General features: G+C 36.5%; 1 protein-coding gene across 1 annotated transcript in view; it reads right to left on the reverse strand.

Moving 5' to 3' along the window:
- Positions 1–26,484, reverse strand: part of SEMA3E (semaphorin 3E) — a 145,478-nt gene that overhangs the window by 13,529 nt on the left and 105,465 nt on the right. The window contains exons 5-13 of the mRNA XM_009961326.2: positions 25,375–25,468; positions 18,223–18,342; positions 16,064–16,206; positions 13,188–13,302; positions 12,776–12,845; positions 11,359–11,503; positions 5,525–5,747; positions 2,772–2,863; positions 1,564–1,605 (exon numbers count right to left, since the gene is read on the reverse strand). Of these exons, the coding sequence (XP_009959628.1) occupies positions 1,564–1,605; positions 2,772–2,863; positions 5,525–5,747; positions 11,359–11,503; positions 12,776–12,845; positions 13,188–13,302; positions 16,064–16,206; positions 18,223–18,342; positions 25,375–25,468 (1,044 nt within the window). The remainder of the gene's footprint in view (positions 1–1,563; positions 1,606–2,771; positions 2,864–5,524; positions 5,748–11,358; positions 11,504–12,775; positions 12,846–13,187; positions 13,303–16,063; positions 16,207–18,222; positions 18,343–25,374; positions 25,469–26,484) is intronic.

Here is a 26,484-nt window from a genome sequence, read left to right on the forward strand (position 1 = left end):
CTGTCACAAAACATGAAATTTAAAACTAGAAGAGGCTGGTAATAGTAATGCTTAAAGACTTTTTCAGCTGAGGTAAACCAGATTATAGTAGCAGGAGCTCAATCTGCCGAATGGAATGAAGAAGAAACCTAGGATCCTTGTCTGAGAAGAGTTATTTCTTGTCCACAAAGGCTGCGGTGTGATTGTCCCAGAACACATGAACAACACTCAATAAGACACATGAGATGGGATTTTCTCTTTCATCTTTTAGCTGTGGTAAAGACTACTCTGAGACTTGGCTCATCAGAGGAGGGCAAAAAGCATCTAACTGAACATCAAAGAACATTCCTTCCCAGCCTTTGCAGATAACTAGCTCAGCCCTGAAACAGGGTATTTTATTGTACTGCTGACTTAGTGAAGACTGGTTACTGTTACAAGGATATTGAGACAAAGCTAGCAAGCAGGTCTCCACAAGCTCACAAACTCCAGGGTCAAAAGAGATGAGCTAAAATGCTTGAGCAGAGAAGCTATGTAACTTTTTTTCACATAAACTCAACTAAATTATACTTCTGCTTACAGACAAAATGACTTGGTGCCATCCTTGTCCCTAACATGTATTGCAACATTTATTTGTCCTCAGTACCAGAAAGCTGCATCCTGTTTCAAAATCCAGTTTATCTACAGTCAATAAGCTAAATTTGGTTATTTAATCTTGATCTTGCTTTGCCATCAATGTCCAACACATACACTAGGAAGTCACTTTGTCAGGTGAAATTTTGTATCTTGTGAACTCGTTCTGTCTTTTCCCTGATATCTTGAAAAAGCTACTTTTACTTCTCACAACAAGATTTATTCTTCAACTGCTAGATTGCTTTGGCACTTTTTTAAACAACTGTCTCTAGATTTTTCACATATTTCTTGAGTTAGTAGAGTTAGCAGCCCTCTTGAGAGCTGGATGTAATAGAGGAAGACTACTTCACTTTTATTCAGTGCCTCATTTTTACTCTAACACAACCCTTTTTACCATGACATTTCACTGAGCTAAAGGGAAGGCATATGATGATATGGTACAGATGAGAACCTACCTACAAGAGTAATGAATTGGGTGTTTATATTAGCAGAAACTTGAAAGGAAGGCAGACCCAAACAGCTTTGCCTTTCATGGGCGACTGAATATGTGGGAGAGCCAGCAAGGCTTTTTTTTGCACCGATATCTCCATGGGGCAGAAGTCCGCATTTATCAGCGAGCAACTTTTCTGTGAGTTGCCATATCCACCAAGCTAATCCCTAGTGTGATTACTACATCAATAACTCATGAAACAGATTGGTTTTTACTTACTTTGGTATGAATGATAGTGTGAACTAAAGACATTTAACATTAGAATTGAAAAACGTAAATGCTTTGTAAAGGAACAGAGCATATAACCATGAGCTTATATTACAAAAGGATGACATGTGTCAGACCAGATCTTATTACAGATGATGCACATCCATCTGTCTGTGTATGTATCTATCTCTATACAGTTTATAGCTTTGTAACATTTGAGTCACAATCTTCACATTTCAAACTTGTCAAATACTTACCCTTTTAGAGGAGATTTCCATGGAAATAATGGGAACAGGCACCTAGAAAATAGGAAATATTTTCTTGCTTAGAAGAAACAAATTTTGGTACAATAATAAATTAGGTAATTCACCTTTGCTAGATACCTTGACTTTCTTTATGTTCTTATTCTACAGAAAGATGTAAGGAAATTCTGACTTTCAGAAGTATTGCTTTAAAAGAGTTCATTTAAAAACAACCAGCCAACACTTATTTCAGGATTATTTGAGCCACAGGAACACTACAATTTCCCTGTCAAACACCACATTGGCTCTTGCCACCACTGAATCTCTTTTGTCCTACTTGAGAGTGATAAGTGGAGTGTTCTTTATAACAAAATATTCATTGAAGATAAGATAAAAATAGCAGGAATTCCTTCTTTTACCATTGTCCTCTCTGCCCTCTGCTCAGATTTCCAGAAGAAATGGCAAAATGTAGATGCTAATATATCTATTGGAAACCAGCTTTATCAAGAGGGGCAATTTCTGTGATTTTTCCTCATAGGCAAGAAGCCAATAGTTACCTACCTAAATGCAGGTATCAGATTTAAAAATCTAGGTGGGAATGTTAAATTTTCCCTACGGTTGCAAGTAGGTTAGCCTCCTACTTTATGTGGCTAACATGACATAATGTAAATACTCACTAAGAGAATTTCATTATATTAGTTTTGTCTCATACCAAATGCTGAGCTTTAGTCATGGGTTATTCTTAAACAGAATAGAGTTTTGCTTCGCTAGGATTCAGGTTTGCCTGCTGTAAAGACAGATTAACTAATTAATCAATTAATGAGAATTGGACTTTTTTTAATCTGGACCTCATATAAGCTACCAAGATTGTAATAGGTACAGTTTTGTGCATGCAGTTATACTGTTTCAAATACTTAATTAGCTATGAGGGAAAATTGAATAAAATACAGTAAGTTTCTAACAGTCACACTACAACCTTCAAGCATGTAAACAGAAAGACAGCAGTCCTCGTTTGCTACAATGCTCTTCAGTACTTGAGCTATAAATCCATCTTAGAAAAACTTCAGTTGAAAATAAATTTTCCTGTCATGAAATACCTAGATCATAAGAAAATTTCTTGCACACAATTATGATATATTTGACTACCCTCAGTTTTTTCAGACATTTTAATTCTGCGGAAAGTTCAAGACTTGTATATATGGTTCATATACAGCGCAGCTCACCTTGAATACTTGCAGTTCTTCAAGAATCACTTCTTCCATTGATTCTGTCTCTTGATTGTAAATTGTAATGACTTTCAGCACAATTCCATTGTCTGGGAATACATTTAAAAGCATAAGAAAACTAGAGTTTATAATTGTTAGAAAAGTTTGTATGGGTTTCAAATCTATTAAATGACTTCAAACGGATAATGGATAGAAATTTATAAACATGTACAGGTAATTGCATATTGCTGTTATTGATGAGGACTCTTACTCTTAGAAAATATACAAATATGATAATTTGTCCCTGGTAAATAAAGAGTCAACAGAGTGATTAATTGTGAACTATGTGATTAATTGACTTGTATTTTTCAAAGTCTGGGTCGTAACCCCATTGTGAGCTGCAAAAGGATCCAAGAGGGTGACAGTATTTCATAAAAAGAAATGAGAGTAGGCAGGAGCTGAGTCCATCAAGGCAAGGGAGTGTAAGTAGCTTTAATTACAGAATTTGACTGTTTACACTAGTTGGGAAACTAATAACTATTCTTAATTGATTGCAGCAGCTCCATTCCTCCAGGCAAGAGTACAAAACCCTTCAGGTGTTCCTTGTTCACAGTTCTCCCTCCTCTAGGGAAACACTGAGCTGCTGTTGAGCTGAAGGTGTTAGTCAGAGGAAGATGAACCAAAAAAAAAACAAAGCTGCACACTCTAAAAGTCTAAGGCACATTGGAGTTTAGATTTATCAGCCTCTCTGTCACTGCAGCTCTTGCAGGAAATTAAAACTCACGAATAGCATCTGGTCTTCCACTACTTCAGCTTTGTCTTGCTGACTAGTATTAGAATAGCCTTGCTTTCCTTAATCTGAAAATCTGTCATCAGCAACGGCAAATATCGCTTCCTCTCTTCTGTTACTTTCAGTCACCTTTGATTTACAGGGGAAATATTAAGCAGACAAGCACTGGGAATAATGTTCAGCCAAAGATCAAAGGGGCAAACATAAAGAGGAACCGTTAAACTGGGGTCATACACTACTTCTCAAAAAGAATATATAATCAAAGGCATCCATTTTGTGATGGAACAGTAAAAAGAAATTGCATTCTGAGATCTGATTTTCACAAGGAAGTCCCTCTTTGAATCCTGCTGACAGACACGTGAAAGTTAGCCCTGATGTTCAGACTTCGCCTTTGATAAACCTTTCTAACCTGCACTACTACCCTAAGGAAAAATCTGCTCTGCTGTAAGACTCTGTTTACTTATGTTACACAGCAGGTGTTGGACTTGGATGAAAAAAGATTAACCCTTTCTAAGATTATATTGCCAAGAGAAACAGTGAGTTTTTTGGTGGGAGCTTTTCCAGAGCAGAGACTGCAGGGTTCATTTTAGAGTTTCTAAAGCTGAAATTCCTATGCTGGGATTTCTTGTCACCTGAGATAAGACATCTCAAGACTAAGCAGCTGTTGGTTACCAGTCCAGCACAGCTCTAAAGCATACACTTAAGTCCACTTGGATTCAACTTTGCTCAACAGAGGACTTGTGTATAAAAGTATTTGATACAATATCTTGATCAGAAATGCAAGTGGAAAATATGAAAAATCTAGGCACAATTATAAAATCTACTGTACAGAAATGACATATGGCACAATGTTTTATATACAACACTAAATCCAGTACTGAGACCATACTGAGGCCATTTAAAAGCTTAGGAAACAGCACTAATATAAATAGGCCTTTGCTATTCTACAACATGTTTCTTTTGAATGTTCTCAACACTGAAATGTGCTTATCAGAGGAATTTCATTAGTAAAAAATAATTCACTGTAACTGCTTTCCTAGACAAAATGGTCAAAATGATTTGTGATACCACTCCTGTTGTTAAACTGATAAAATGTTAATGTATGAATCTTAGGATTTTTTCCAGACAGATTAGATGTGACTAAAGAAAGATTTGAACATGTCTAGTTCGAGGATTTCCCCTTATTTTCATAAGTTTTCTTAATTTTCAAATGCCATTAGAATGTGTTTTTTCTCTGGTTGCTTAGAGTTAGGGCAGGTCTATGATGCCTCTTACCTTAAGTAAGGTATTTGTTTGGTAGATATTTGAAAATCCTCTTTAAACAAGCTCTCTGTACTTTATGAAAATGACATAAAATAAAGACAAGAAAATTTGGCAGAAAACTTCTAAAAGTTTCTCTTTAAGAAACTTGAGTATTTCCTCCTTCCTTCCTTGAACTGTGTTGTAATCCAAATCTGGAAGTTGGCAGTTTCTTTTTAACAGTATCAGCTAGACTCATTGTCTCCAGAATTGGGAAAAATAAACTGTGGAATAAAGACAGTAACTTGAACTGGTATTTTGAAAATCATATCAACTTTGTTTCTCTCAGTTCTCTAGGTCTCAGCTCAGAACTATGTTCAGATACATGACTGTGTTCTGAAGTTTTAAAAGTAAGTCCAGTTGTTCAGGAATTTGACTTAAGATTCTTGTTTGAAAAGAAAACAAAAATGGAATCTTATACTGAAGTTTCCCTTCCTAGTCTTTAAATATTTCCCTACCGTTATTTTTCTATTTAATGACATCAGCACAGTGAAGCACATGTCTGGAGTGGCTAACCTCCTCTGCAAGGTGAAGACTGGCACAGTCATGCAAAGAAGGACTGTTAAAAAGGGATGTCGCATTGTTTTGTTATCTTTGGACTATACACAACTTAATTTCATTCATCCTGGAGGGGGAAAAACCGATATTAAATTAGTTGCCTGCCTTGGTTGTTTTAATTCACCTGTGCCAATGAACAAGACATCATATTGCCCATCTTCGGCTTCCACTCTGTCCACTGCTATTTGTTTAAGATTGTACTTTCCGTCTGTTTTAACTAGTATTGGTCTCTTATGAACAGGCTTGATGGGCTGATACATCAGCGGATGACTCCTGGCAAAATGGACAGCTTCATCAGGATAGTCTTTAGTGGTAGCATACAGACCGCCATTCACCTTGCTGGCACACTGCAGAAACATAAAACATAGATTATCCTGAAGGTTTGCCAAATAAATTGTCAGACAGGACTTGTCAGTTGTAACGACAAGTCTACAGAAAACCCTGCATAAAAACAGGCGCAGAAGACCACAGTAGGAATTGGGATAGTGAACTATGCATGTGTGGGTTATTAATCGTGAGAATCACAGAATCGCAGAATGTTAGGGTTTGGAAGGGACCTTGAAAGATCATCTAGTCCACGTCCACCCGCCCCCTCCCAAAGCAGGACCACCTAGAGTAGATCACAGAGGAATGTGTCCAGGTGGGTTTTGGATGTCTCCAGAGAAGGAGACTCTACAACCTCTCTGGGCAGCCTGTTCCAGTGCTCTGTCACCCTCACAGTCAAAAAGTTTTTCCTTATGTTAATGTGGAACCTCCTGTGCTCCAGCTTGCACCCGTTGCCCCTTGTCCTGTCATTGGACATCACTGAGAAGAGCCCGGCTCCATCCTCCTGACACTCGCCCTCTACGTATTTATAAACATTGATGAGATCATCCCTCAGTCTCCTCTTCTCCAAGCTAAAGAGACGCAGCTCCCTCAGCCTTCCATTCTAAGGGAGACGTTCCACGCCCTTCATTGTCTCTGTGGTTCTGTGCTGGACTCTTTCCAGCAGTTCCGTGTCCTTCTTGAACTGAGAGGCCCAGATCTGGACACAGTATTCCAGATGCGGTCTCGCCAGAAGCCAAGAAAGGGAATGCTGAACAGAGCCTTGAAATTGTCATTGTTATAAAGAGGGGGCACCTTCCCCTATGAAATACTAAGAGCAGAACAAAGTGACACTTTTAGATCTTGATAAAAAGACATAGTGCTTATATCTTCCCTAAATTCATATTGAAAATGTGATCAAAATGGCCTTTGACAGAGTTAGGAGAAAGGGGTTTCCTATCCCAGTAGAAATACGGCCATATAAAGTCAGCAGAATACTAATGTTTGAAATCAATCTCTGGCCTTATTACTTTTGATTGCAAAACGTATTACCATAAGAAACTAAGCACACTTAAAAATGATGCCAGCAGCAACAGTAACTCTTGATCTCAGGCATTCTAACAGTATTACATTTGATTCTAATTCCTAACTCACAATGACAATATTGTATATCACATTTTAGCTTGAAATGCCAATGTTTGCATTGATAAATCTACTGTTTTGCAAAGCAAATAGACTTTCTGTCAATGATTGATTAAAAGAGGCTTACTCCTTCGGTCAAATGTGCAATTAGGGATAATTTAATGCGTTAAACAGAGAAGTTAATTTTAGGATGCTTTGTGAAGGATATAGTGTTCCCTAACTGAACATAGATTCTACATTTCCCATTTGCTTCATGATGTCTAATTGAAACCATTTATGATCAAGCTGGAAATATCTCAGTAACCGTTTACGTTCTCCAAATATTCATAAGACAGTGTGGTTTTAGGAAGCATTTCAAGCAAAGCCACAGTAGCAGCCTTTCCATATTTAAATTGTATTTTTCAATCAATAAAATGAAATAAAATAGTCTTTATGTTTACTAGAAAGAGTAATTTTAAACTTGTGGTCAACTGTAATTGACAATAAGAAACTCCTGCACTTGTCAAGTGGGGCAATGTTTGTTTCCACTTTTTGGGCTTAGCTACAGGGAAGTATTCGTTCAGTGTTGAATTTAAAGTAATTGTCTAATCAACCTAGTGATGGAATTTCACCAGCTGTTTGCAATAAAGAGACAGAGCTGGAGAGTGAAGACAGGCTAAGCCTCTGCTTTCCATGCACTGCACAGTGTATCAAGTGAATAGGCATTGCCAGGTCCCCTTCACAAAGTTCTAGCCCTGGAGAGATTTAATAAAATAATCCTTCACAGGCTTTTCATTGTTTAATTAAATAAAATCAAGTAGTCTAGGAAGGAAACAGTAGATGCAGCCATCTCTGAAGTCTATCAACACCATTTTTGAGGTAACTGATGTCGTTCTCACAAGCATTCAGACTAAATGCACTAAAAGAATCAGCAGAACAGGAGCAGAAATCATGGCAGAAACAGTGCTTCAAACCGACTTCAGAGAGCAGTGGATTGTAGAGACCATCAGAACCCGTGTGACACCTAACAATGGTCTCCTGCTTATTTAGCTTTAAGCTCTACTCTCCTTCCTTATGGGTGCCATTTTTACCCATTCAATAGCTAAGATCAAAGAGTGCTGACTCTCAGAGATGCCTAATAGTTGGTTATTTTTGGCCTCTTGTCACTGTCACTCCTGTATTCGGAAAGGGAGTGGGATTCAGCTTACCAATATGCTGACCTTTTCTTTGGAGTGTGAAACCTAACACTGTGGGCTACAGCCCGAAACATGCTTTCTCTTCATGCTACTGGGAAAGTGTTGAAAAGACCTCTAAATTGTGCCCTAAATGAGAGCCAAAAATGAATCAGTTGATCATCTGTCAGCTGGCAGAGCCAGCTACTTCAGCCTCTGATGTGCTGTGCAACATATAGAGACAAACACAATTAAATCAATTAACACCCAGGAGAGACCTAGTTCCTCAACTAACTGGTTCCATGACATTGGGAAAATTACTTATGCCCTCCTTTATCTGTTTCAGCTTCTATGCCTTGGCTGTTGGGGAGGCTACAATCCAGTCTGACCCAAATGTGACCATTCAGAGCCAAGGGAGAGAAGCATCGAAAGTGAGTGGAACTTAGGGCAGCCTTTCTGTAAATCATTGTCAACTTTGCTGAAGTGTTGTCTCAAAGTTCTCTCTTTCTTGCCAAAAAATGACCATTTAATCTTCAGTGCTAGGAAATATCAATGTAATGACTGTAGCCATTAATACTGAATTAATTTCTGTGTTTCACGCTAGTCCAAATAACATGTGAGGTGTTCTACTGCCTGGAAAAAAAAATGGATACTGCTTAAAGAACTTGGATCATGTAATTTTTGTAAAATATACAGCCATTCTGCAATCCATGCATAGTACTGTCTCATTATTTGGTAAAACTGCCAAAACTGTAAATTTGCTACACAAAATGTCAAATAGGAAACCAATAATGCCCTTGAATTCAACAATTTAGCTCAAAATATGATAATTTACTTATCTGTTTTCTATCCTGACTCAACACCAATGACTTTGGTCTGCATCAAAAAAATCAAAACAAAAGTAGTATTGATGTCAGTGCTGCTAAGTGGTTGCTTATTGTCCAAGATAGTTAAATCATATTCATAGTGTTTAAATCCTAGGTAATCTCTTTTTTGGAGCATCCACTTCTGCATTTTTTACCCACGTCTCTAACCCCAAGAGAAGCTGAGGAAAACATTAATTTAAAATGAGAGAGGACATGCATTCAAACTCATACTACAGGGAGAAAGGCTGTACTGGTGTGGACTAGATAAGCTAATAAGCCTTTTCAGCTCTCATTCCTGTGATTCAGTGATAAATGAATTGTATGCAATGTTTATTTCTGCAAATGATTGCTTTTAGTATAAAAGAGAATATTGATTCACTTAGCAAAGGAAAACAAAACTGAAAGTAGTGCTCTAGCAATTGTTTACTCCACTGTTAGGCTCAAAAGAGTGAGCTCCTAGCCTACAAGAAGATAAAGAGGTGAAGTGTGAAAACTGTGGAGGGGTTTAGCCAAACAGCTATTAGAAATGTCTTTGCATCTCAGAGAATCAAAAATCTGCACAATGCTGACATGATAAGGGGTAGACCTTCAGTGAGTGTAAACAAAAGCAGCTTTGCAACAGATGACAATTGCCATGGATGGGTAAGTCACTGAATTCCCAAAAGATATGGGGCGAAGAAGAAATCCTGGATGTGATGCTTCTCTGGGATAGCCTGGCATTGCCTGCTGTGGGGCTCCTCTTGATTTGCAGCAGGAGGGGGAAGGCCCTGGTTGTGCCCCTTCTGTGAGGTGCTGACAGGCCCCTGCAATGCAAAGGGCACCCTCAAGCCACACCAACAGGCAGTGGATGTGGGACTGTTCTCACCCCCTGAGCTGGGATGTAAAGTCCCAGGCTAAGACATTACAGGGTCAGAAACTTCAGAAACATTTAAAAAGAGAGTGAAATAAGAAAAGGGCTTGAGATGAAGATTACTTGTGATGCCTTTGAGAAATCAAATTAGAAATTAGGAATTCCTTGTAGAAATTAATTATCTGTCTCTACATAATGAGTTTGTGATTTCCTTCAGAATTTCTATTTACCAAATGAATAATCTAAGTGCCAGGCAGGAGCAACTCTTTACATGACAGCACCTGTACAGTTGCACAGTATACTGCAACAATTGCAGATTAATTGCTTTTTCAAAACATATCTTGTTTCTTTTCTTCGCTTAATGTCCACTGGAAAAAAAAAAAAAAAGTTTGTAAAGAAACTTGTATGAAAATTAGCAAAAAGCGTGAGTGATTTTGCTGAGTTTGATCCTTTGCAATGTTGTTTTATTATTTCTATATTCTTTGTAAAAAGTACAGAACAAGGACATTAATAAGTGCAGAAACCTGATTTGAGGGTAATAAAATCTCACTCTATGATGTCTGAAAGTGAACCGATGAATTGTGAGGATGCTAGACCGTCGCTTCTAGAAAGAAACAGTCTTGAGATAAAGACTTCAGGTGAGGGAGGATTTACTCCTTATCTACAAACATGTTTATTCTGATTAGTTGCTTTTGTTAAAATCTACGTCTCATTTCTAGCCTGTGCACTGATCTAAATTATAGAAATATTGAAATTTAATCCTTTTTGGAAGAGATTAAAAAAGGGAACCAGAACCACCTGATCTTGAAATAGTGGATAATCTTTTTATTTTTCTTTTTTTTTAAATTTTTTTTTTTCCCTTTAACACGTCCTAAATTCACTGGTTTCATCAGGCAATAGAAGAAAAATGAATTGCCTTGTATAAGCTTTTTTTTTTTTTTTTTAATTTCTGAATAATAATCTCATATATATTGGAAGTATTGCATGTATCTTAAATATATTTTTTTTAAATGTAAATATAGGTACATGTTTCAAGTTTATCCTAGCTTTACTTTCTTAAGTCAAGTCAGTAGGGACAATTTGTTCTCAAGAAAGTTCCATTACAAAAAACCCTCATGGTTCACTCAATGCACTTAAATTTGATTTTTCATTTATTTCTGTGGCAGTTAGATTAAAGTTATCAAGGTTCAGGTGCAAAAAATATCAGCAGCCAAATTTCGAAGAACAGTTATTCCAGGCTTAACACAAAGTGAGGTTCCTTCCCAGGTAAGGCACTTACTGCTTCTGCATTCAGCATCTGACCCACCTTCTAGAGGTGCCTCTTTCTGCCCCTGTTGCCTGGGGTCTTAACTTTTGGATCTTAGGACCTTAACACAAGGTTGTTAAAGTCAAGTCCAAACACAATTTTGAAAAACCATGTATACTTAATTCCACTATTTTCCTTTGGGAAATGCGTGGTTCTAGTACTTGATTAAACTTACTGCTGAGCCATTCCACACTTTTCCAGAAATAATAGAGTATGTATATATTCAAATAAATATACCGCGGACTGTGAAGTCAGGAAGATTTGTACATGAGCAGCATGCTGCTTTTTCTTCCCAAATCCATTTACATAACAAAGCAATGGAAAATAGATTGTACTTACTGAACCAGGTCTAGGATAAGGTACTTTTCCTTCGTATAGAGCCCAGTGGTATTCAGGTCCTTCTTTATGAGCATATGGTCCATTGAAAGCTGCTCGGACGCTTGCCATGTGGTAAACACATATAGCATATCCTCTAAATATATTGCTATGGGGTAAAATTTAAAGACGTTGTTAAAGCAATGTGTCACATTGTGTACATATAATACTGGTATTATTGCATAATTTAAAATAAGTCCCATTTCAACAGTTTTTGGAGAGAAAAAAAATTATTATTTCTTGTATACTTCTCTTATAACTGCTGTGTTCAATGTTCTTTACAAAGTCTTTAGTGTATTTATATTTTTAACATTTCTCTGAGGAAGCTCTGTGTCATTATCCCAAAATTTGAAGATGGTGAACACAGGTTCTAAAGTATAAACACAGAAGAAGCACAACAAACTGAACTCAGGCCTTACATGTCTTTGATTAGTGACTTAAACAGTTAACCATTTTTCTTCTCTAAGATTTTTCCTGTTGTTGTTACTTTGGAAAGATGGGTATCATCCAGTGCTGACTGAAATGAACAGGAATCTTTTTATATTGGTTGGGAATGCTGATTGGTGTTACTAGTTAGGTCATCAAGATCACTATGTAGATCAATCCACATAAAAGTATCTTTTTTTCCTTTTAAATTTTATTCACTTAGTTTCAGAGAAGCAATTAATTTTTTTTTTTAAAGAAACATCAGTGCTCTCTACAAAGAAATTCTTTCTGAAGTCTCCAGAACGTGATCCAGACAATTTTAGTTAAGTGCCCACCTTTCTCTACTGGCATAGAGAGCCAGTGGGAAATGCTAGGTGACTGCATCCCTAGAGAATCTTGTTTTATTCCAAAAAAGTAAATCAGGAGAGTGAAACAGCGGCAAAAGCACAGCTGCTCTTCTCTACCACTTACATCCTAAACTAATGGATCTCCAAGAAACAGGTACTGCGTGCTTGCACTTGAACTAGGCTACAGTGGGAAAGGAGGCCACCAGTAACATCACAGCTGGTGTTTTAGGCCCCACTAAGAAGTTAGTAGGAATTTAAGCTGTATCTACTTAAACTTGAATTACAGTGGGGCTCTTGAAGACACATGGCTCTGATAGCTTGCTCTTATAAGCCTGCAGGAGTGCACATACTTTGACACTGGGACATTTTCAAGCAGAGAAACATTTAATTAATTTATGATCCAAATAGACTGGATCATTGAATGAAGCTTCAAGCCCCTGAGAATCACTGAGCAGTTTTTAAAATAACAAGGAAGCCTACCATGAATAGAACAGGGAATAAACTCTTTACTATATTATTTGCCAAGCGATATTTATCACATAGCTTCTCTCTTTTCAGGCTGTTCAAACATTCCTCAATTGCTACTATTATTTCTTCTAGTTGTTTACCTTGTGGTGTTGAAGAGACCAAATATCACTGGATTTTTGTTATCACGAGTTTGCAGCAAAAACACATCCTCTGTAAAATTTAAATACAAAGTTATTGGTAGCAAACTACCTTCCTCAGCCCCCAAAAAGAAACTTCATTGCTTGTTAAAAGTGTTAGCCTGTTTTACTCATATATGCTATGTAATTTTATGCAGATTTTAAAAGCAAACTTTAAAAACAATGCAATAAGTAAAGGCATAATGGATGATAGTCGGCTCTATATGTATAGAACTTCATATACTTTGGAAACAAAACACTAACAACCATTCCCTGCTAATGAATACAAGTACAATATTTGACAGTAAGATGTGTTATCATGAAAGTACATGGTTTGTATAATGGTTTTAAGTTTGTTGCAGGCTAGGATATTTACCTAATTCATCAAAATGCGTATCAATTCCATTTCTCCCGGGCACAGAGCAAACTAGCCTGGTTTTGAGGAAAGTGCTCCATTTGTTCACAAGCATTCGCTGGCCTCCCATATCATTCTGCATAGAAAATAAAAAGTGCTGATTGTAATTGGAATGAGTAAGTGTAGAAGCACAAACATCTCTGCTGGATTAGCAACTCATTGTATCTTTTAATGTCAAAAGCATGCATTTTCAAACCACATGTCTGTTACTAGTATTATTTCTCTGGAGTCAGTTTTCAAGTAAGCTTGCACTGATCAAGTCCAGGTCTCATTAAGAGCTGTGGGTTTACAAGAATTTTTTAATCCTGTACTACATCCATGGATAGTTTTAACTGTACAGCTCTTGTAAAACTTTTTTATTTCTCTCTTTTTTTTTTTTTTTTTTTTTAATCTGGTTATACTGAGTATGTTAGCAAACTTTGGCACTGCTTTAGGAGCTCAGTGCAGGGTTAGATCAACACATTTGGAAACTGAAGCCTTGAATCTGTCTATAGAGTTGGTACAGCTGGGGCAAGTCTGAGGCAAATATCTACATGGTGTTCTAACAATTTCTCAACAGCTTTAAATAGTTCTGGTTTTTCTGTGGCTTTCTCATCTTTTTCTCCCTATTGCAACTGTTGGGCTGTCAAGAAAACGGGCACTTAGTATTGCCTAGCGATCCTTTGGGTAGCACCCTCAAACCTATGGCCTTATATTTGGGTAGGCTGTGTAACTGTGGAAGGCTCTATATTAGGCTTGCAAAACACCCTCACAACTTCATTCTAAACTACTTAAACTGATTGATTTCCTCAGCTTCACATTGAGATATTACGAAAAGAGAGATCTGTTTTCCTCAGAAAAGTAGAAATATACAGAGTAGATGCCTCTGTGTTGCAAAACTTGTTACAGCTCAGATGAAAATGTAAAAGCTGGTAAAAAAAAAAGCCAGTTCTGGAGACATCAATTAGCTATATTTTTTATGCATTAAATCGAATTTGAATTATAGCATATGGCTGTGAAGTTAATGTCCAGAAGAGAAAGGATTTGGAGTTTTGGACCAGTGGAGAAGAAAGGTCTGTGGGATTTTGGTTTAACCCATGGCTAGAGATAAGACATTCAGGCTAGAGGAAACTCTTAAAATAATCTATTCAGACATCTACCAGAACACAAGACAAAGAATTCTACTTCAGATCTTGATACAGACTTGAATTCAGAAAGCCAGCTAGCTTTGTGAACATTAATGTCTTAGGCTGCAGTTTGGTACTTTGCATACTTCATATGTTTTAAATTATACATGAGTACTCCTTAAGAAATTTTAATAGGTAGTATGCTGGTGAGCATATGTGTATATGCTATATGTTAAGGTGACAGAAGATTTTAACTTGTTTCTTGCTCTTTGCTCAATAGTTTTAGGAATGTATCCCCTACAGTTAGGAGGGGGGATGCAAATTTATTCAGAAACAAAATCAGATGCTAAGAAATAAACTTCTCAGTCCTTCCTTTAATCAAGGAGATGTAGTCCCAATGGGAATGGGAGTATTCCTCTCATCAGCCTTATCGTAGTTTAATCAATATGAAAGGAATGCAGCTAAACTTCATCAATAGTTCAGAGAGGTCCAAACATGGGCAGCTTGATCTGGGGGATCATATGTTAACAGTGCTCCCCTCTCCAGCGACTGCCTGAGATCTCCTTCCTGTGTGAGTGGCCAGAGAGCTAAAAAGAGAAGAGATCAACACACCAGGAGTATGGCCTGAGTGGGAAATGGATAATCATGCAGGGCAGTGGAGGGAAGCAAGGTCTTTCGTTGTGACTTTTCTGCTCCTTTTGGTAAACCTTATGCTTGGTTGCAATAATAATTTGCTGGACAATCCAGTCCTTTGTTCTAGTTTCCTATTTGCACAATTTTCCTTAGTTGCTGTTGAGAAGCAGCAGAATGAGAGATAAAATGAAAACATTAATTAGCTACTATTTATAAAACACTCTGTAGATGGTTGACATTGCAGCCCTCCTATTTTTCATGCATCAGAAAGAGTTTTTCAAAATTTACAGAATCACAGAATAGCTTAATTTGGCAGGGACCTTTGGAGATTGTCTAGTCCAACCACCATGCTCAAAGTAAGTTGCTTTGAGCAAGTTGCTCAGCAAATTGCTCAGGCCTGTGTCCAGCCAGTTTTTCAATACCTCCAAGGATGGAGACGCTGGGCAACCTGTGTCAGTGTTCAACCATCCTGGCAGTAAAAAAATGTTTTCTTACATTCGGATGGAATTTCACTTGTTTCAATCTGTGCCCGTTGTCTCTTGTCCTATCCAACTGCCTCATAAAATAGCCATCCACCCCGCACAGATGCAGATGAGTTAAGTCTGCTCCTTGCTGACACAATAGGAAGGCAAGGGGGAACATCAGAGAGGACTGGTGGCTGGGCTGGTCCTGTCTCCAGGAACGTGAGGGGACATCAATTTATGTCAGCTGTGAGAGCTGCCAGAGGCCCTGGACCTACAGCCAATACTAAAGGCGTGGAGTCTTGATCTGAATTGAGAATATAGATGGTAAGGGAGTCCTGTGGGCAACTGCTATTACTGTTACCTCATATCAGCACAAAGATTAACAATCTCGAATAACAAGATTTCTGAACTTTGCCCTCCTCTCTCTTCAAAATTTGGCTTCAAGCCCAGATTTTGGAGTGCTTTTAAATTTTGTAGTGCTTGAGGCTGTCTAGATGTAGGGTTTTCATTCACACCTAGAGCGTACTCTCACATACATTAACAAATGCCATATTTGCCTGGAGGAGAAAGACCAAAGAAAGGAGCATGCTTTTTTTTTTTTCATTTAGCTGGGGAATGAGAAAAAGGGTCTTACCGCACATACACGTCCCACTCTGGTATATATGGCATGAGTACTTGTCTCAGCCTCTAATGCTTTTTCAGTAAAGAAGAAATATACTTTGTTATCATCATGGTCTTCATTGTCAGGAATCATGTATGAGCCAACAAATTTTGGTTCTTTAAAAGAAAACAAAAGTGAATTGAATTCAAGTTTATTAAAACATTCTCTTGGTTTTTTTCAATCCTTAAAATCAGCTGGCTACAAAGAAAGGAATAACATTAAAGGATCAGGGATCTATCAGTCAGAGCTATGTAAGGAGAGTAGGGTGATAGAAATGGGAAAAAAATAATTTTTTTTTTTGTGGATGGGTATCTATAGGACATGTAGAATACATTCATGCCAAACTATTTTTATAGCTCCAATTCATAAATCAATATTCCTTTGTATGTGTGCAAGAAAAAGACCTTTTTCCAGTCCTGTTCTCTAGGATCTGTATATTTTAATTTGGATTAGGCTAAAACCTGATACTAATAGTCACATAACAGTCTTTGATCTCATAGAAACCAGGTGTAGGAATGTCAGCTTTGAACAAACAGCTTTTTAGATTAAGACAAAGCACTGGTAGTTCAGCTAATAGACGTTAGATGAATGTATATCTTCATAGATAGAAGATGCATTGTGTATCTTTGTAACGAAATAAAAGCCTTCTAAATTTTTCCTGACTTCATGTTTTGCTGCAAAGTTGAAGCTGACTGAAGTGTTCAGACCAGTCCATGCCTGTATAACTTTTAATCCCACACCAAGCAGAGCTGTGAATGATTTCATCTCACTGAATTGTAGCAAATTTTTCAAGTTCTTTAAATGAGAATATCATTCATACAATTAGTATGATTTCTTAAGAAGCAGTCGGTAATGTAAATACTTTTTTACTTCCTATTTACGAAAGCAGTCGTTGCATTTTAAGACATTGATACAGCACTTGCTAATTTTCTGAAGTGTTTTTAATATACATGTAGAAATATTCCCATTCTTCAAATTCAAATTTCAGGACAGACAAAATGAAAAGCAGCGTTTGATGCCGTAATTTAGAGAATTCTATATTTAAAATAATGAAACTTTCCAGAGAGAAGAGAAATTCACTTGCATAATGTGAACATCCATCTAATTCTTGATATCCATATATAGCCAGTCTAAATGTTCAGTTCAGCGAGGCTCTGTCTATTGGACTTAAAGCAGATGCAAAAATGTTTTAAACTTTTTGTTTGTTTGTTTGTTTAATTGTATTTAATTCAAGTCTTAGTTCAGATTCATGTAGGAAGCATGATGCAGCAGAACTATTTTCTCTCTTGTGATTCAGGAAAAAACTGTCTTGAAATTTGAGAGAAAAAACTTCTGTGTTTTTTCATTGAAAAGATGATTTCACCATAAGAATCACCATAAAAGGCAATTATTGACTCTCCTTGCCAAACATTAGCAATAATAATTTCAGTGTTATTATGAAATATTGCAATACTTTGGGAGCAAAACAAGTCAAGATTCTGACTTTCCATTTCACATAAATGTCAACACTGAAATTTAGTTACATTTTTACACTGAAGAATGTGAATCAATTTCTAAATTTCCCAGAACGTTATTTTTTCTCAATATTTTTCTTGTGGAATATTTAAATTTTCTTCTTTAAAACTACCTGCTTTAACTTTTTATTTCATTTAACTGTATGTTAATCATATATTTATTATTTTGTGTTATTGCATGACATCTCTTTACCGCACAACTTGTCAAAGATTAAGTTGTGTAAAAATGATCTCATCTAGAAAAAGTGTTGTATTCTAATTAGAAATTCCCATTAATTAAATAGAGAATTTTAAAATATTATCTTAATTATATCTGACATATCATGACGTAGAATAGAATATTCAGAGTATAAATTAAAAGCTATTTTAAAAGTGAAAAATGAAGGCTTTAAAATATTCTCTTGTTAAATCCAATATGTAATCGAAGTAAAGATTTCAATTTGTTCATCCTGACAGGGAGTTCATGAAAAATTTCATGGAACAAGCATAGTTTAAACAATTTCATCTCCAAATGGATATACATATGTATGAACAGTATCTTTTCAATTTCTGGTTAAACAGAAATTGTCTAGTCATCTGAAACACCTCTGGTTCTTCCTTCTCCTCCTTTCAACATACCTTTCAATAGGCGCTCACTATCAGGTTCAGTTCGGAGGTGAGCCATGCGATTCATGGTGCGAAATAGAGCAGCATCTCTTCCCCAGTAGTCACTGTAGAGACCAGTAAAAAGTTCACCACCTGCAGAATATACATTGAAAAAACAAAATCAAAACAGAACTATTTGGTAATGCTCTACTTATCAATTTCATTACATATGATAGGAACTGCATTATAAACACGGCTCATTAGTATTTGCTCAAATTCAGGTAAGAAGGCGAGTCAGTAAGTTGCATATAGTCTGAAGAGTGTATGGACATTGTTCCTACTAGGACATTGTTCCTACCAGCACTGCAACCTTTACAGTTAGAACAGCATGAGAAAAACAATTTAAAATTTCATTCACAGGCTTAGCCTCGTTTTGAGAACTGACTTAGTGACTTTGGGATAGATTCACACAAAACCCATGAAGACATTCAATTAACCTCTAATCACATTTGCCACAATGACATCTGCCACAGCAGGCACCTAAGTTCAAGATCTCATTGTCATTCAGTTAGTGCCTGGCCCTAGAGGTGCCTACTCTTTGTCAGCACCTAAATTTTCACCAGTGAAAAGACTCTGACCAGTGGTTCGCTTCTGAGCACTTTCAGATGTGCCCTGGTCTTGTTAATGAGGAGCAACAAATAGCTTGGTCCTGAAACTGGAAGGGACATGTTGGGTTATCCAGAAAAAAACAAGAGCCAGAAAATGGGATGAAAATGCAGCAGCAGGTCTCGGAGGATGCAGTGCTAAGGAAAAGGGCGGTGACTGCTGCACCAAACCACTGATTTGGGCTACACTGCATGGATACAGCTCAAGCCTAAACCATATCTGAATCCACAGACTGGACCTCAAAAAGGGTTTCCTAAGCATAGTAATCAGATTTGGCTCTGCACAAAACACGAATGAATAAAAGATTAATTAACCAGGAACAGGCCGAAAACACTGGAGGGCTGGAAGTAATACCTGCTACCTTAGAAGTGTCTTCTATAAACAAGCAAAAAGTTTTATTAGGCTGAGGGGGTCTTCCTCTCAGCCTACTGGAGCTGAAAATGTGTCCCATTTTTAAAGGGATTAGGTTGCATTCACAAATTACGCAAACCGGGAAATATGAGAAATAATATCTGATTGGCAGTAATTTTTGAAGATCTATATGTAGTTGGGTACAACTGCTTATACATATTTTCAAAAAGCCAGGCTATCTCTATCTGGCCAGTCTAAAGTTGTGACATTGGATATATTTGACTTTAGTGAAATACCAGCAATAATTTTACCATTTCATTATGCAAGGGCACAATTCCACTTAACTGACCAAGTATTAAGAGTAACGTATTTCATATCCTTGTGGACTTAGATTAGAAATTTCTTAGGCCCAATTTAAGAAGCAGAAAGTTATTGTCACTAGGTGGCACCCTTATGTTAGAAAATAACACAGCAGGGTTTAAACCGCATGAGAAGAGGGAAATAAATTGTTTCCAGTTCGTGGCTAATCTGAAGGGAGGTTTCAGTGACACGGCTTCCTACATCCTAATCAAAATAAACATGACTGATCCATTCAAATAACATTTTCTGGCATTTATAAAGGATTATAGCAAAAGCAAGAATTTTGCTTGTTGGTCTCTCTCCCTCAAAGTGTGAATTTTGTTTCTTTTAAGAGATAATATTTGAATTGAATGGTACCATAAATCTCAATAACGGTTCTGAAAATTTTATAGTTTGGCAGCTGGGGTGGGTTCAGAAACCTCTGCTGATTCAGAGCTGAGCGTAGTTTTGCCCTAAGCTTCACCATATAAAGGGTGGATACTACCTTGTGAAATGTATAGTCATGATATAGTGTAAAATATTGGCAAGTGAAATGAAAAGTAAGTATAAGTTGTAGCATTAGTAGAAGTTAAGATTACTCAAAACTCATAGAGAGCTTTATTTTTTAAACAATACAGATTTGCTTAAACAACAGAATTTGCCAGTGTCTGAATAATGTTCCAAAAAATCTTCACAATCTCAATGTGTTACATTAGTCATAAATCCCCCTTTAAGAATTCCATTGGAAAAATATCTCAGACTGTCTGGATTTTTACTACGGTGATGTGTAACACAAAATGTGATGCTTTTATCCTTTCAACACCATAGTGAATCTTGGAAAATGTGTCAGTGCAGGGCAAATGATTTGTCTCATATTGCTAGTGATCAGGATTGGTATTTATAGGTCCAGGTGTTCAGAAGTTTGGATATGAAGCCTGTTCCTTCTGTTTGGCATAGGTATAAAATGTTAGTATATGTAACTAACTTGCTGGTTATATATATACCGAGGAAGGTATCACTGATTTTATATGTGAGATCCTGGGGGTAGAAAATGGAAGTTCCAGCCTTGGATGGATGTTGTTCCACAAAAGATATTGTACAGATATAGAAATTAAACCTGATTTTTACCCTGAAGTGTTGCTGAACTAAACATGAGACAAGTATCAAGTGTGAGCAGACAGGTCACCTCACCTAAGGAAAGCGATGAAACAACACTGACGAGTGTGACTGGCAAAGATCTCAGCCCAAGAACATTCATCATGATTGTGACATCTTTTGCACTTTTAACATTAAGAGGATCCTCTCTTTTCCTCTTCAATAGTCTTTTGCACGTCCTTTGAATCCATGTTACAAATTTTTACCAGGTGTTTAAAGGTGCTGACTAATTCTAGATTTAGAGACAACCTGAGGTTGAGGTATGAAAAATCCTGGCAAGGTTTCTACTCTTCTCCTTCATTGAAAATCTACTACTACATATCAACTCACTCCTGTCTTGGTTGCAGGGTTTTATACTGCTGCACATCACACTGATAAACCAATATCTTCCAGTGAAAATCAACTGAACAATTTCACAGACCATCACTCCTCCCCTCTTCCAGTCTAACCTCATGTTAGCTACACAAGTATTTGACAAATTAATTGCTAAAATATATGTTTTAATACAGCCCAGTTAATCATGCTAAAACAAGAATAGAAATTCTCTTCTTTCCTTATTTAAATAAATGATAATGTCCCATAGACCTCAAAACCAGTTTTAGCTCAAGTGGTACATGCATACTTTTTGGCTAGCATTCTTTTCAAGCAAACAAATATATCAAAGTTAAGTTGGGATCACTTAAAAGATACTTTTGTTTTTTGACCTTTTCTCAGAGCAAAATATTAACATAACCAAATACAAACTTTTTCTTCTAGGCCCAAGTATTCCTAGATGACAACTCTTAAAGTAAAACAGATCGAAGCATATGATTTAATGTAAAAAACTTACTCTATACAAGGATTTCTATAAATTGGCTCCTTCCCCCTTAGAAGTGGATTTCCTTCATTTATTATTGGCATATTTAGTGTACCTGCTTCAGATTGGAAGGTAATGCATACACAAGCTATTATTCATCAGTAGTCCTTTTTGTGTAAAACCCTGATTATATCACTTCCTGCAAAGTGGACTAACTCTGTTATGAATAAAGGAGTAGAACGTAATGAGGAGAACATAAACAGCACCTTTCAGGCATTTCTTTGACTGTCAGCCAGTTACTACTCACGTCAGCTAAAATCAGAATACAATTCATGTTTTTAGCAAGTGGTACTTTTCACAGTAGGAAAAAAACAAATTAAAAAAAAAATAGCTATTGCTTAGCTAATAAACTTCCTCTATTTGTATTTTCTGTCTGTCACTCAAGTATTCTGTCTTCTGTTTTAAAAGAAAATGTATTTATTTTAGTTCATTGTCTAGGGAAAAATAAAGACAGACATATGAAACTGTTTTAAAACTGTAAAACCAGAAAATATTATTGAAATGGATTCCCTGGATAGAAAAACAAATTCAAGTATAGGTTTTTCACCACTTGCTCGTGATACATTGCAGGTAACAAAACATAGACATAAACTAATTTCTCAGTTTTCAAGACCTAGTGTGGTCTAAATTAATCAGTGTGCCTGATCTGATATCAAAAATAGTTTTGGCTATTGAAAGCAGATGGGAGAGTTCATTACAAATAGAAGACCAAAAGCTTTATATGCCCTTTATCTAAACATATACGTTTTATTTAGCCCTTTCTGCCATCCAACATCTATTCTGTTTCCTGATGCTGACAATAAATTACTAAAAGTTAATTGTTCATAAATTGAGGAATTCATCACAAGCTACTTTACCACTGGGTCAGACAACCTGTAATAAAACTTACAGCAGCATGGATATTTAGCTTTAAAGCCAAGTCACGAACTGTTGTTTTCTGGAAGTGGGTATTTTAACTGATGTGTTGAAATACATGAAGAGATACAGAACAACAGATTATCTTTCTTCCTAAATTAATCTAGCTAAATCTGGTTCTAATTAGTGATGGTGCAAACGATCTTTCAAGATCAAGATTTTAAAAGCTTTGAAACTTTTACCAGAGGTATGTAAAGTTTCTTTGTTAGTCTAAGTGTCCTTGTTAGCGTAAGCTGCTGTGTTAATGTGAGTTGCAGAGGTGGAAGCAGGTTTTGAATTGTTTAGTTAGGAAGAAGAGGATGCTGGGATGTGAAAGCCTTTGCTAACAGCTTTGCATAAGATTTTTCAAGGACATGCACATTGTCTGAACCTACATGGAGTGGAGGCAACTCTGTGTTGCAGCCTCCAAGGGCATGCTGACTCCATACCAGGAGCAGATTTCGCTTTCTAAGAGAACTGGAGTGTGTGAAGAAGAAGGGAACCTCCAAGCATTGAAGGAAAGACTGAAAGATCAGTCCTGGAGGGTGTGTGGTGTAGTTGTCATCTCCTGTCATAGGGTGATGGCCACAACGAGCTGGAATCAGGGCTTGGCTGAATGAAGGAAAATTCCTTCCTTCAGAGATCACTTGGCATTACAGGTTTCAGTCTCATTTTCAAATGCTAATTAAAAAATTCTTTAATATATCATGTTCACATCTAGGTCTTCCACACTTTTCAAATAGATACCTACAGGGATAAAGGATATACCTTCTGAAGCCTCAGAAGCAGCATTAATTCTGTTTATTCTGTAAACTGTGTGTTTCTGCTTACTAGAAGTTAGTAGAATATAGTAGAATTCTTTAGGATATTTCTCCTAAGTGTGGGAAGTGTTTAATTCCAATAGTATAAAAAATATAAAAGCATAAATAAAATAATAAACTCTTTAAAGAATTTTGTTATGCTTTTAAAATATCATTCTATGATCTCTTGAAAATTTAGCATTCCCAATGGAGGCCTAGAAGAACAGCCTCCAAATATCTTTCTCAGGTTATATTAGTTTTGATGAAGGGGTGAAAGCTTGTCTGTTTTTTGATGTTGTATCAGTGGTCAGATAAAAATGTATTATTTTCTCCTGTTAATCTTGCCACATTATAGAATTTGTTAGCTACGTGAGGTTGATTTTATAAGTTTTTGTCAGTGAATGTCCAATACTCCGATCAACATTTATCAGGGAAGGGTTTAGTTAATGGATTTCTTTTTCAGATAAAACAGTGAGGATCCATAGGACCTCCCATAATCCAGGCAAACTAATGAACAGGCCAGAAACACAAGGACTAGCCATTAGTCTTGAAGTGCTCAGTGGGACAATCTGGCTTCCATTTAAGCAAATAAAATTCACATTGATCTCACAGTAGGAACATGATCAGGTTAATTTATTTACTTAGTTCTGTCTGAGGAAAGGTTGAGAAGGACTTCAAGATTAGACCATGAGGTTTCAGGCCTACAGCAAATTCCATAGGATAAGTCTTTGTTCCCAGGCTGAGCTAAGACTGGAATCTGTTAAAAACTGTAGAAACAATTTAGAAATAAGGGAGGAAGAAAAGCGTAACAATCCGTGCTTCATGGATTTTGGAAGGTCAGTCAAAATACAGCACTTTTTTATGATTCTTTCATGACTTCTTAACCTACTAACTCTTAAGAATTTGAGCTGTAATTTTTTAGTGGGAATGAATGATATTTTGATGAATTGCTGCATTTTGAAATATTTGGCATCACTGGTGAAGATTTTTCTTGTAAGTAGTTTGTTAATGCAAAAGAACAGATAAAACTAGCATGTAAAAATACATCTGTCACTCATGACCAATACTTCCTCATCACCATGGGTGAGCTGTATCATTGTAGTTAATAATCAGAGACTTTAACTGTCTGATTTTAAGATATGAAGTAAATTATAAATATCAAACAGCCCTAAAATCCTCTAACTTTTTTATACCTGAAAAGTTGAAATTTTTTTTGACCTTTAGCCTCTTTTTTTCTATCTCTTCCCTTTAATGACTATTCCTTCTGAATGCTCAGTTTTCATCTTATTTACGTTTTCTAAAAACAGAAATCACTGTTACTCTGTAAGTACATGTAACTTTCACCCTTTACCTGCTGTTCCAGTCTAATTTTAGTCAATGTACTATAATATTGCCATGACTGTATTTGCTTGATCTCACAAAATGTTTTCAGGGAAACATTATAGAGGAAAAAACATATGGTTTGCTATACTACAACTTCAAAGTCCCAGCCCCACAGTGATATACTTACCAGCAAGGCACAGAGGAGCACTGAGGACAGCTTTCTGACACTGCAGGCTTTAGAATGAATTCTGGTTTTGTAACTGTCGAGTATAAGATTAACTGTCCTAATAGGGAATCACCAGGTTTGTATAGTTTTGTTAAAAGACAGCATTGAAAAAAATTCTATTTTGGTCTCAAAAACTGTGATTTATATGAACAATAAATGCCTAATATAAAAACAGTTAAGTTCACATTTTTACAAGGTTTTTGTTACTCAGATTACATCTCTGTAGATGAAAAATAGCAAATGTTGTGTAGTTGTCTCAGTGGTGTAAAAGACTAAGCTAGACATATTGCTTTAGTTTAAAGGAAAGCAGGTTATTATTGTTTCCAAAATGACACAACAATCAATTACCTCTTCAGGATGGCATGTGTCATATAGCATCTACTCAATGCAGTGAGACACCCTTGCTGGAGTTAGTGCTGCCTAGGATGTAATATTAATGTGGGCAGCCCAGGAGGATTAAGTCTGACATGTGGAAGGTCGCAATGGAAGACTGACAACACTTTGGTGTGCTGAAGAAAGAGACCCGAAATGACAGATTGACAGGACCATGAAGCTTGTGACATAAAGATCATTACCAATTAAGATGGAGGTGAAGGAAGAACTGGGGTCAAAAGGGCACCTGCCTCGTCCTCTCTCAAATTTGTGCGATTCCAGTTGAAACAGATGATCCTTAAAAAAAGAAAAAAAAATCTCAGAAAAGAGCATAAACCCTACAGGCAAAGAAAAAAAGACCTTAGAGACAAGCTTTAACTTTGTTATATCTTTGTAATGGATTGACTTCATTAGGAAGAAAACACAGTTACAATTATTCACTGATGTACCAGTAAAAATTCTCTGGGTTTCTACAAATCACATTTGTGTGTGCACTATCCAAAAAAGAGTCAGTAAAATATGCACTAAAGTTACACTTATTTAATTTCTGTGGGAGTAGGGAGTGAGTATTCCTCTATCCTTTCTCCAGATTATCTAAACATTAAGTAGATATCTAGTCATGGAATGTGTTTTCCCTCTTTAAGCATTTTTTTCCCAGTAGTTGTTAAATATATCATGCTGTGTTATCTTCTCTTGGTAGCTTTGAGATGTTTATATACCTTCTTCATAAAAGTATGTTTACAAACGAATCCACAGTTATGGTTTTCAGAGCAGATGCAATTTCTGCAGTGGATTTAACAGAATATCGGCATAAAAAGAATATTGGCAACTTAGTTTAATTTGTCTGTATAAGGCTTTAAAGGCTGAGGAAGAATTTACAATTTAAATTTTCATTTGCAATGTTATGTTTGTCCCAACTTTCTCAAAAGAGCCCATTAATGTCTGATTAAAATATCAAGTAAGAGTACGATGTTTTTTTAATTTATATTTTAACAAAAAGGCATACCACAAAACATGGGGATGGGGGAGAATAAAAGGGCAAATAGAAAGGAAGTTATGAAAGCTTCGTAAAAAATACATCACCCATCCATCAAGTGTGTGATTAGTAACATTTTGATAGCCTAGCAATTCCAGTTCTGTATAATAGTTTTAATCAAAAGTCTACTGATTTGCAGATTATATCAACATATTGGATAAATACAATCTACCTGAACTAATCTCAGGTTCACATTGCTACTATATTAAAGATAAATGTTTTGTGAGGCATAGAATTGCATGTGACAGGACCCCCAAATACCTCAGAATTTCGAGGA

Source organism: Leptosomus discolor, chromosome 1, assembly GCF_034619465.1.
Source record: "Leptosomus discolor isolate bLepDis1 chromosome 1, bLepDis1.hap2, whole genome shotgun sequence".
Taxonomy (NCBI): Eukaryota; Metazoa; Chordata; class Aves; order Leptosomiformes; family Leptosomidae; genus Leptosomus; species Leptosomus discolor.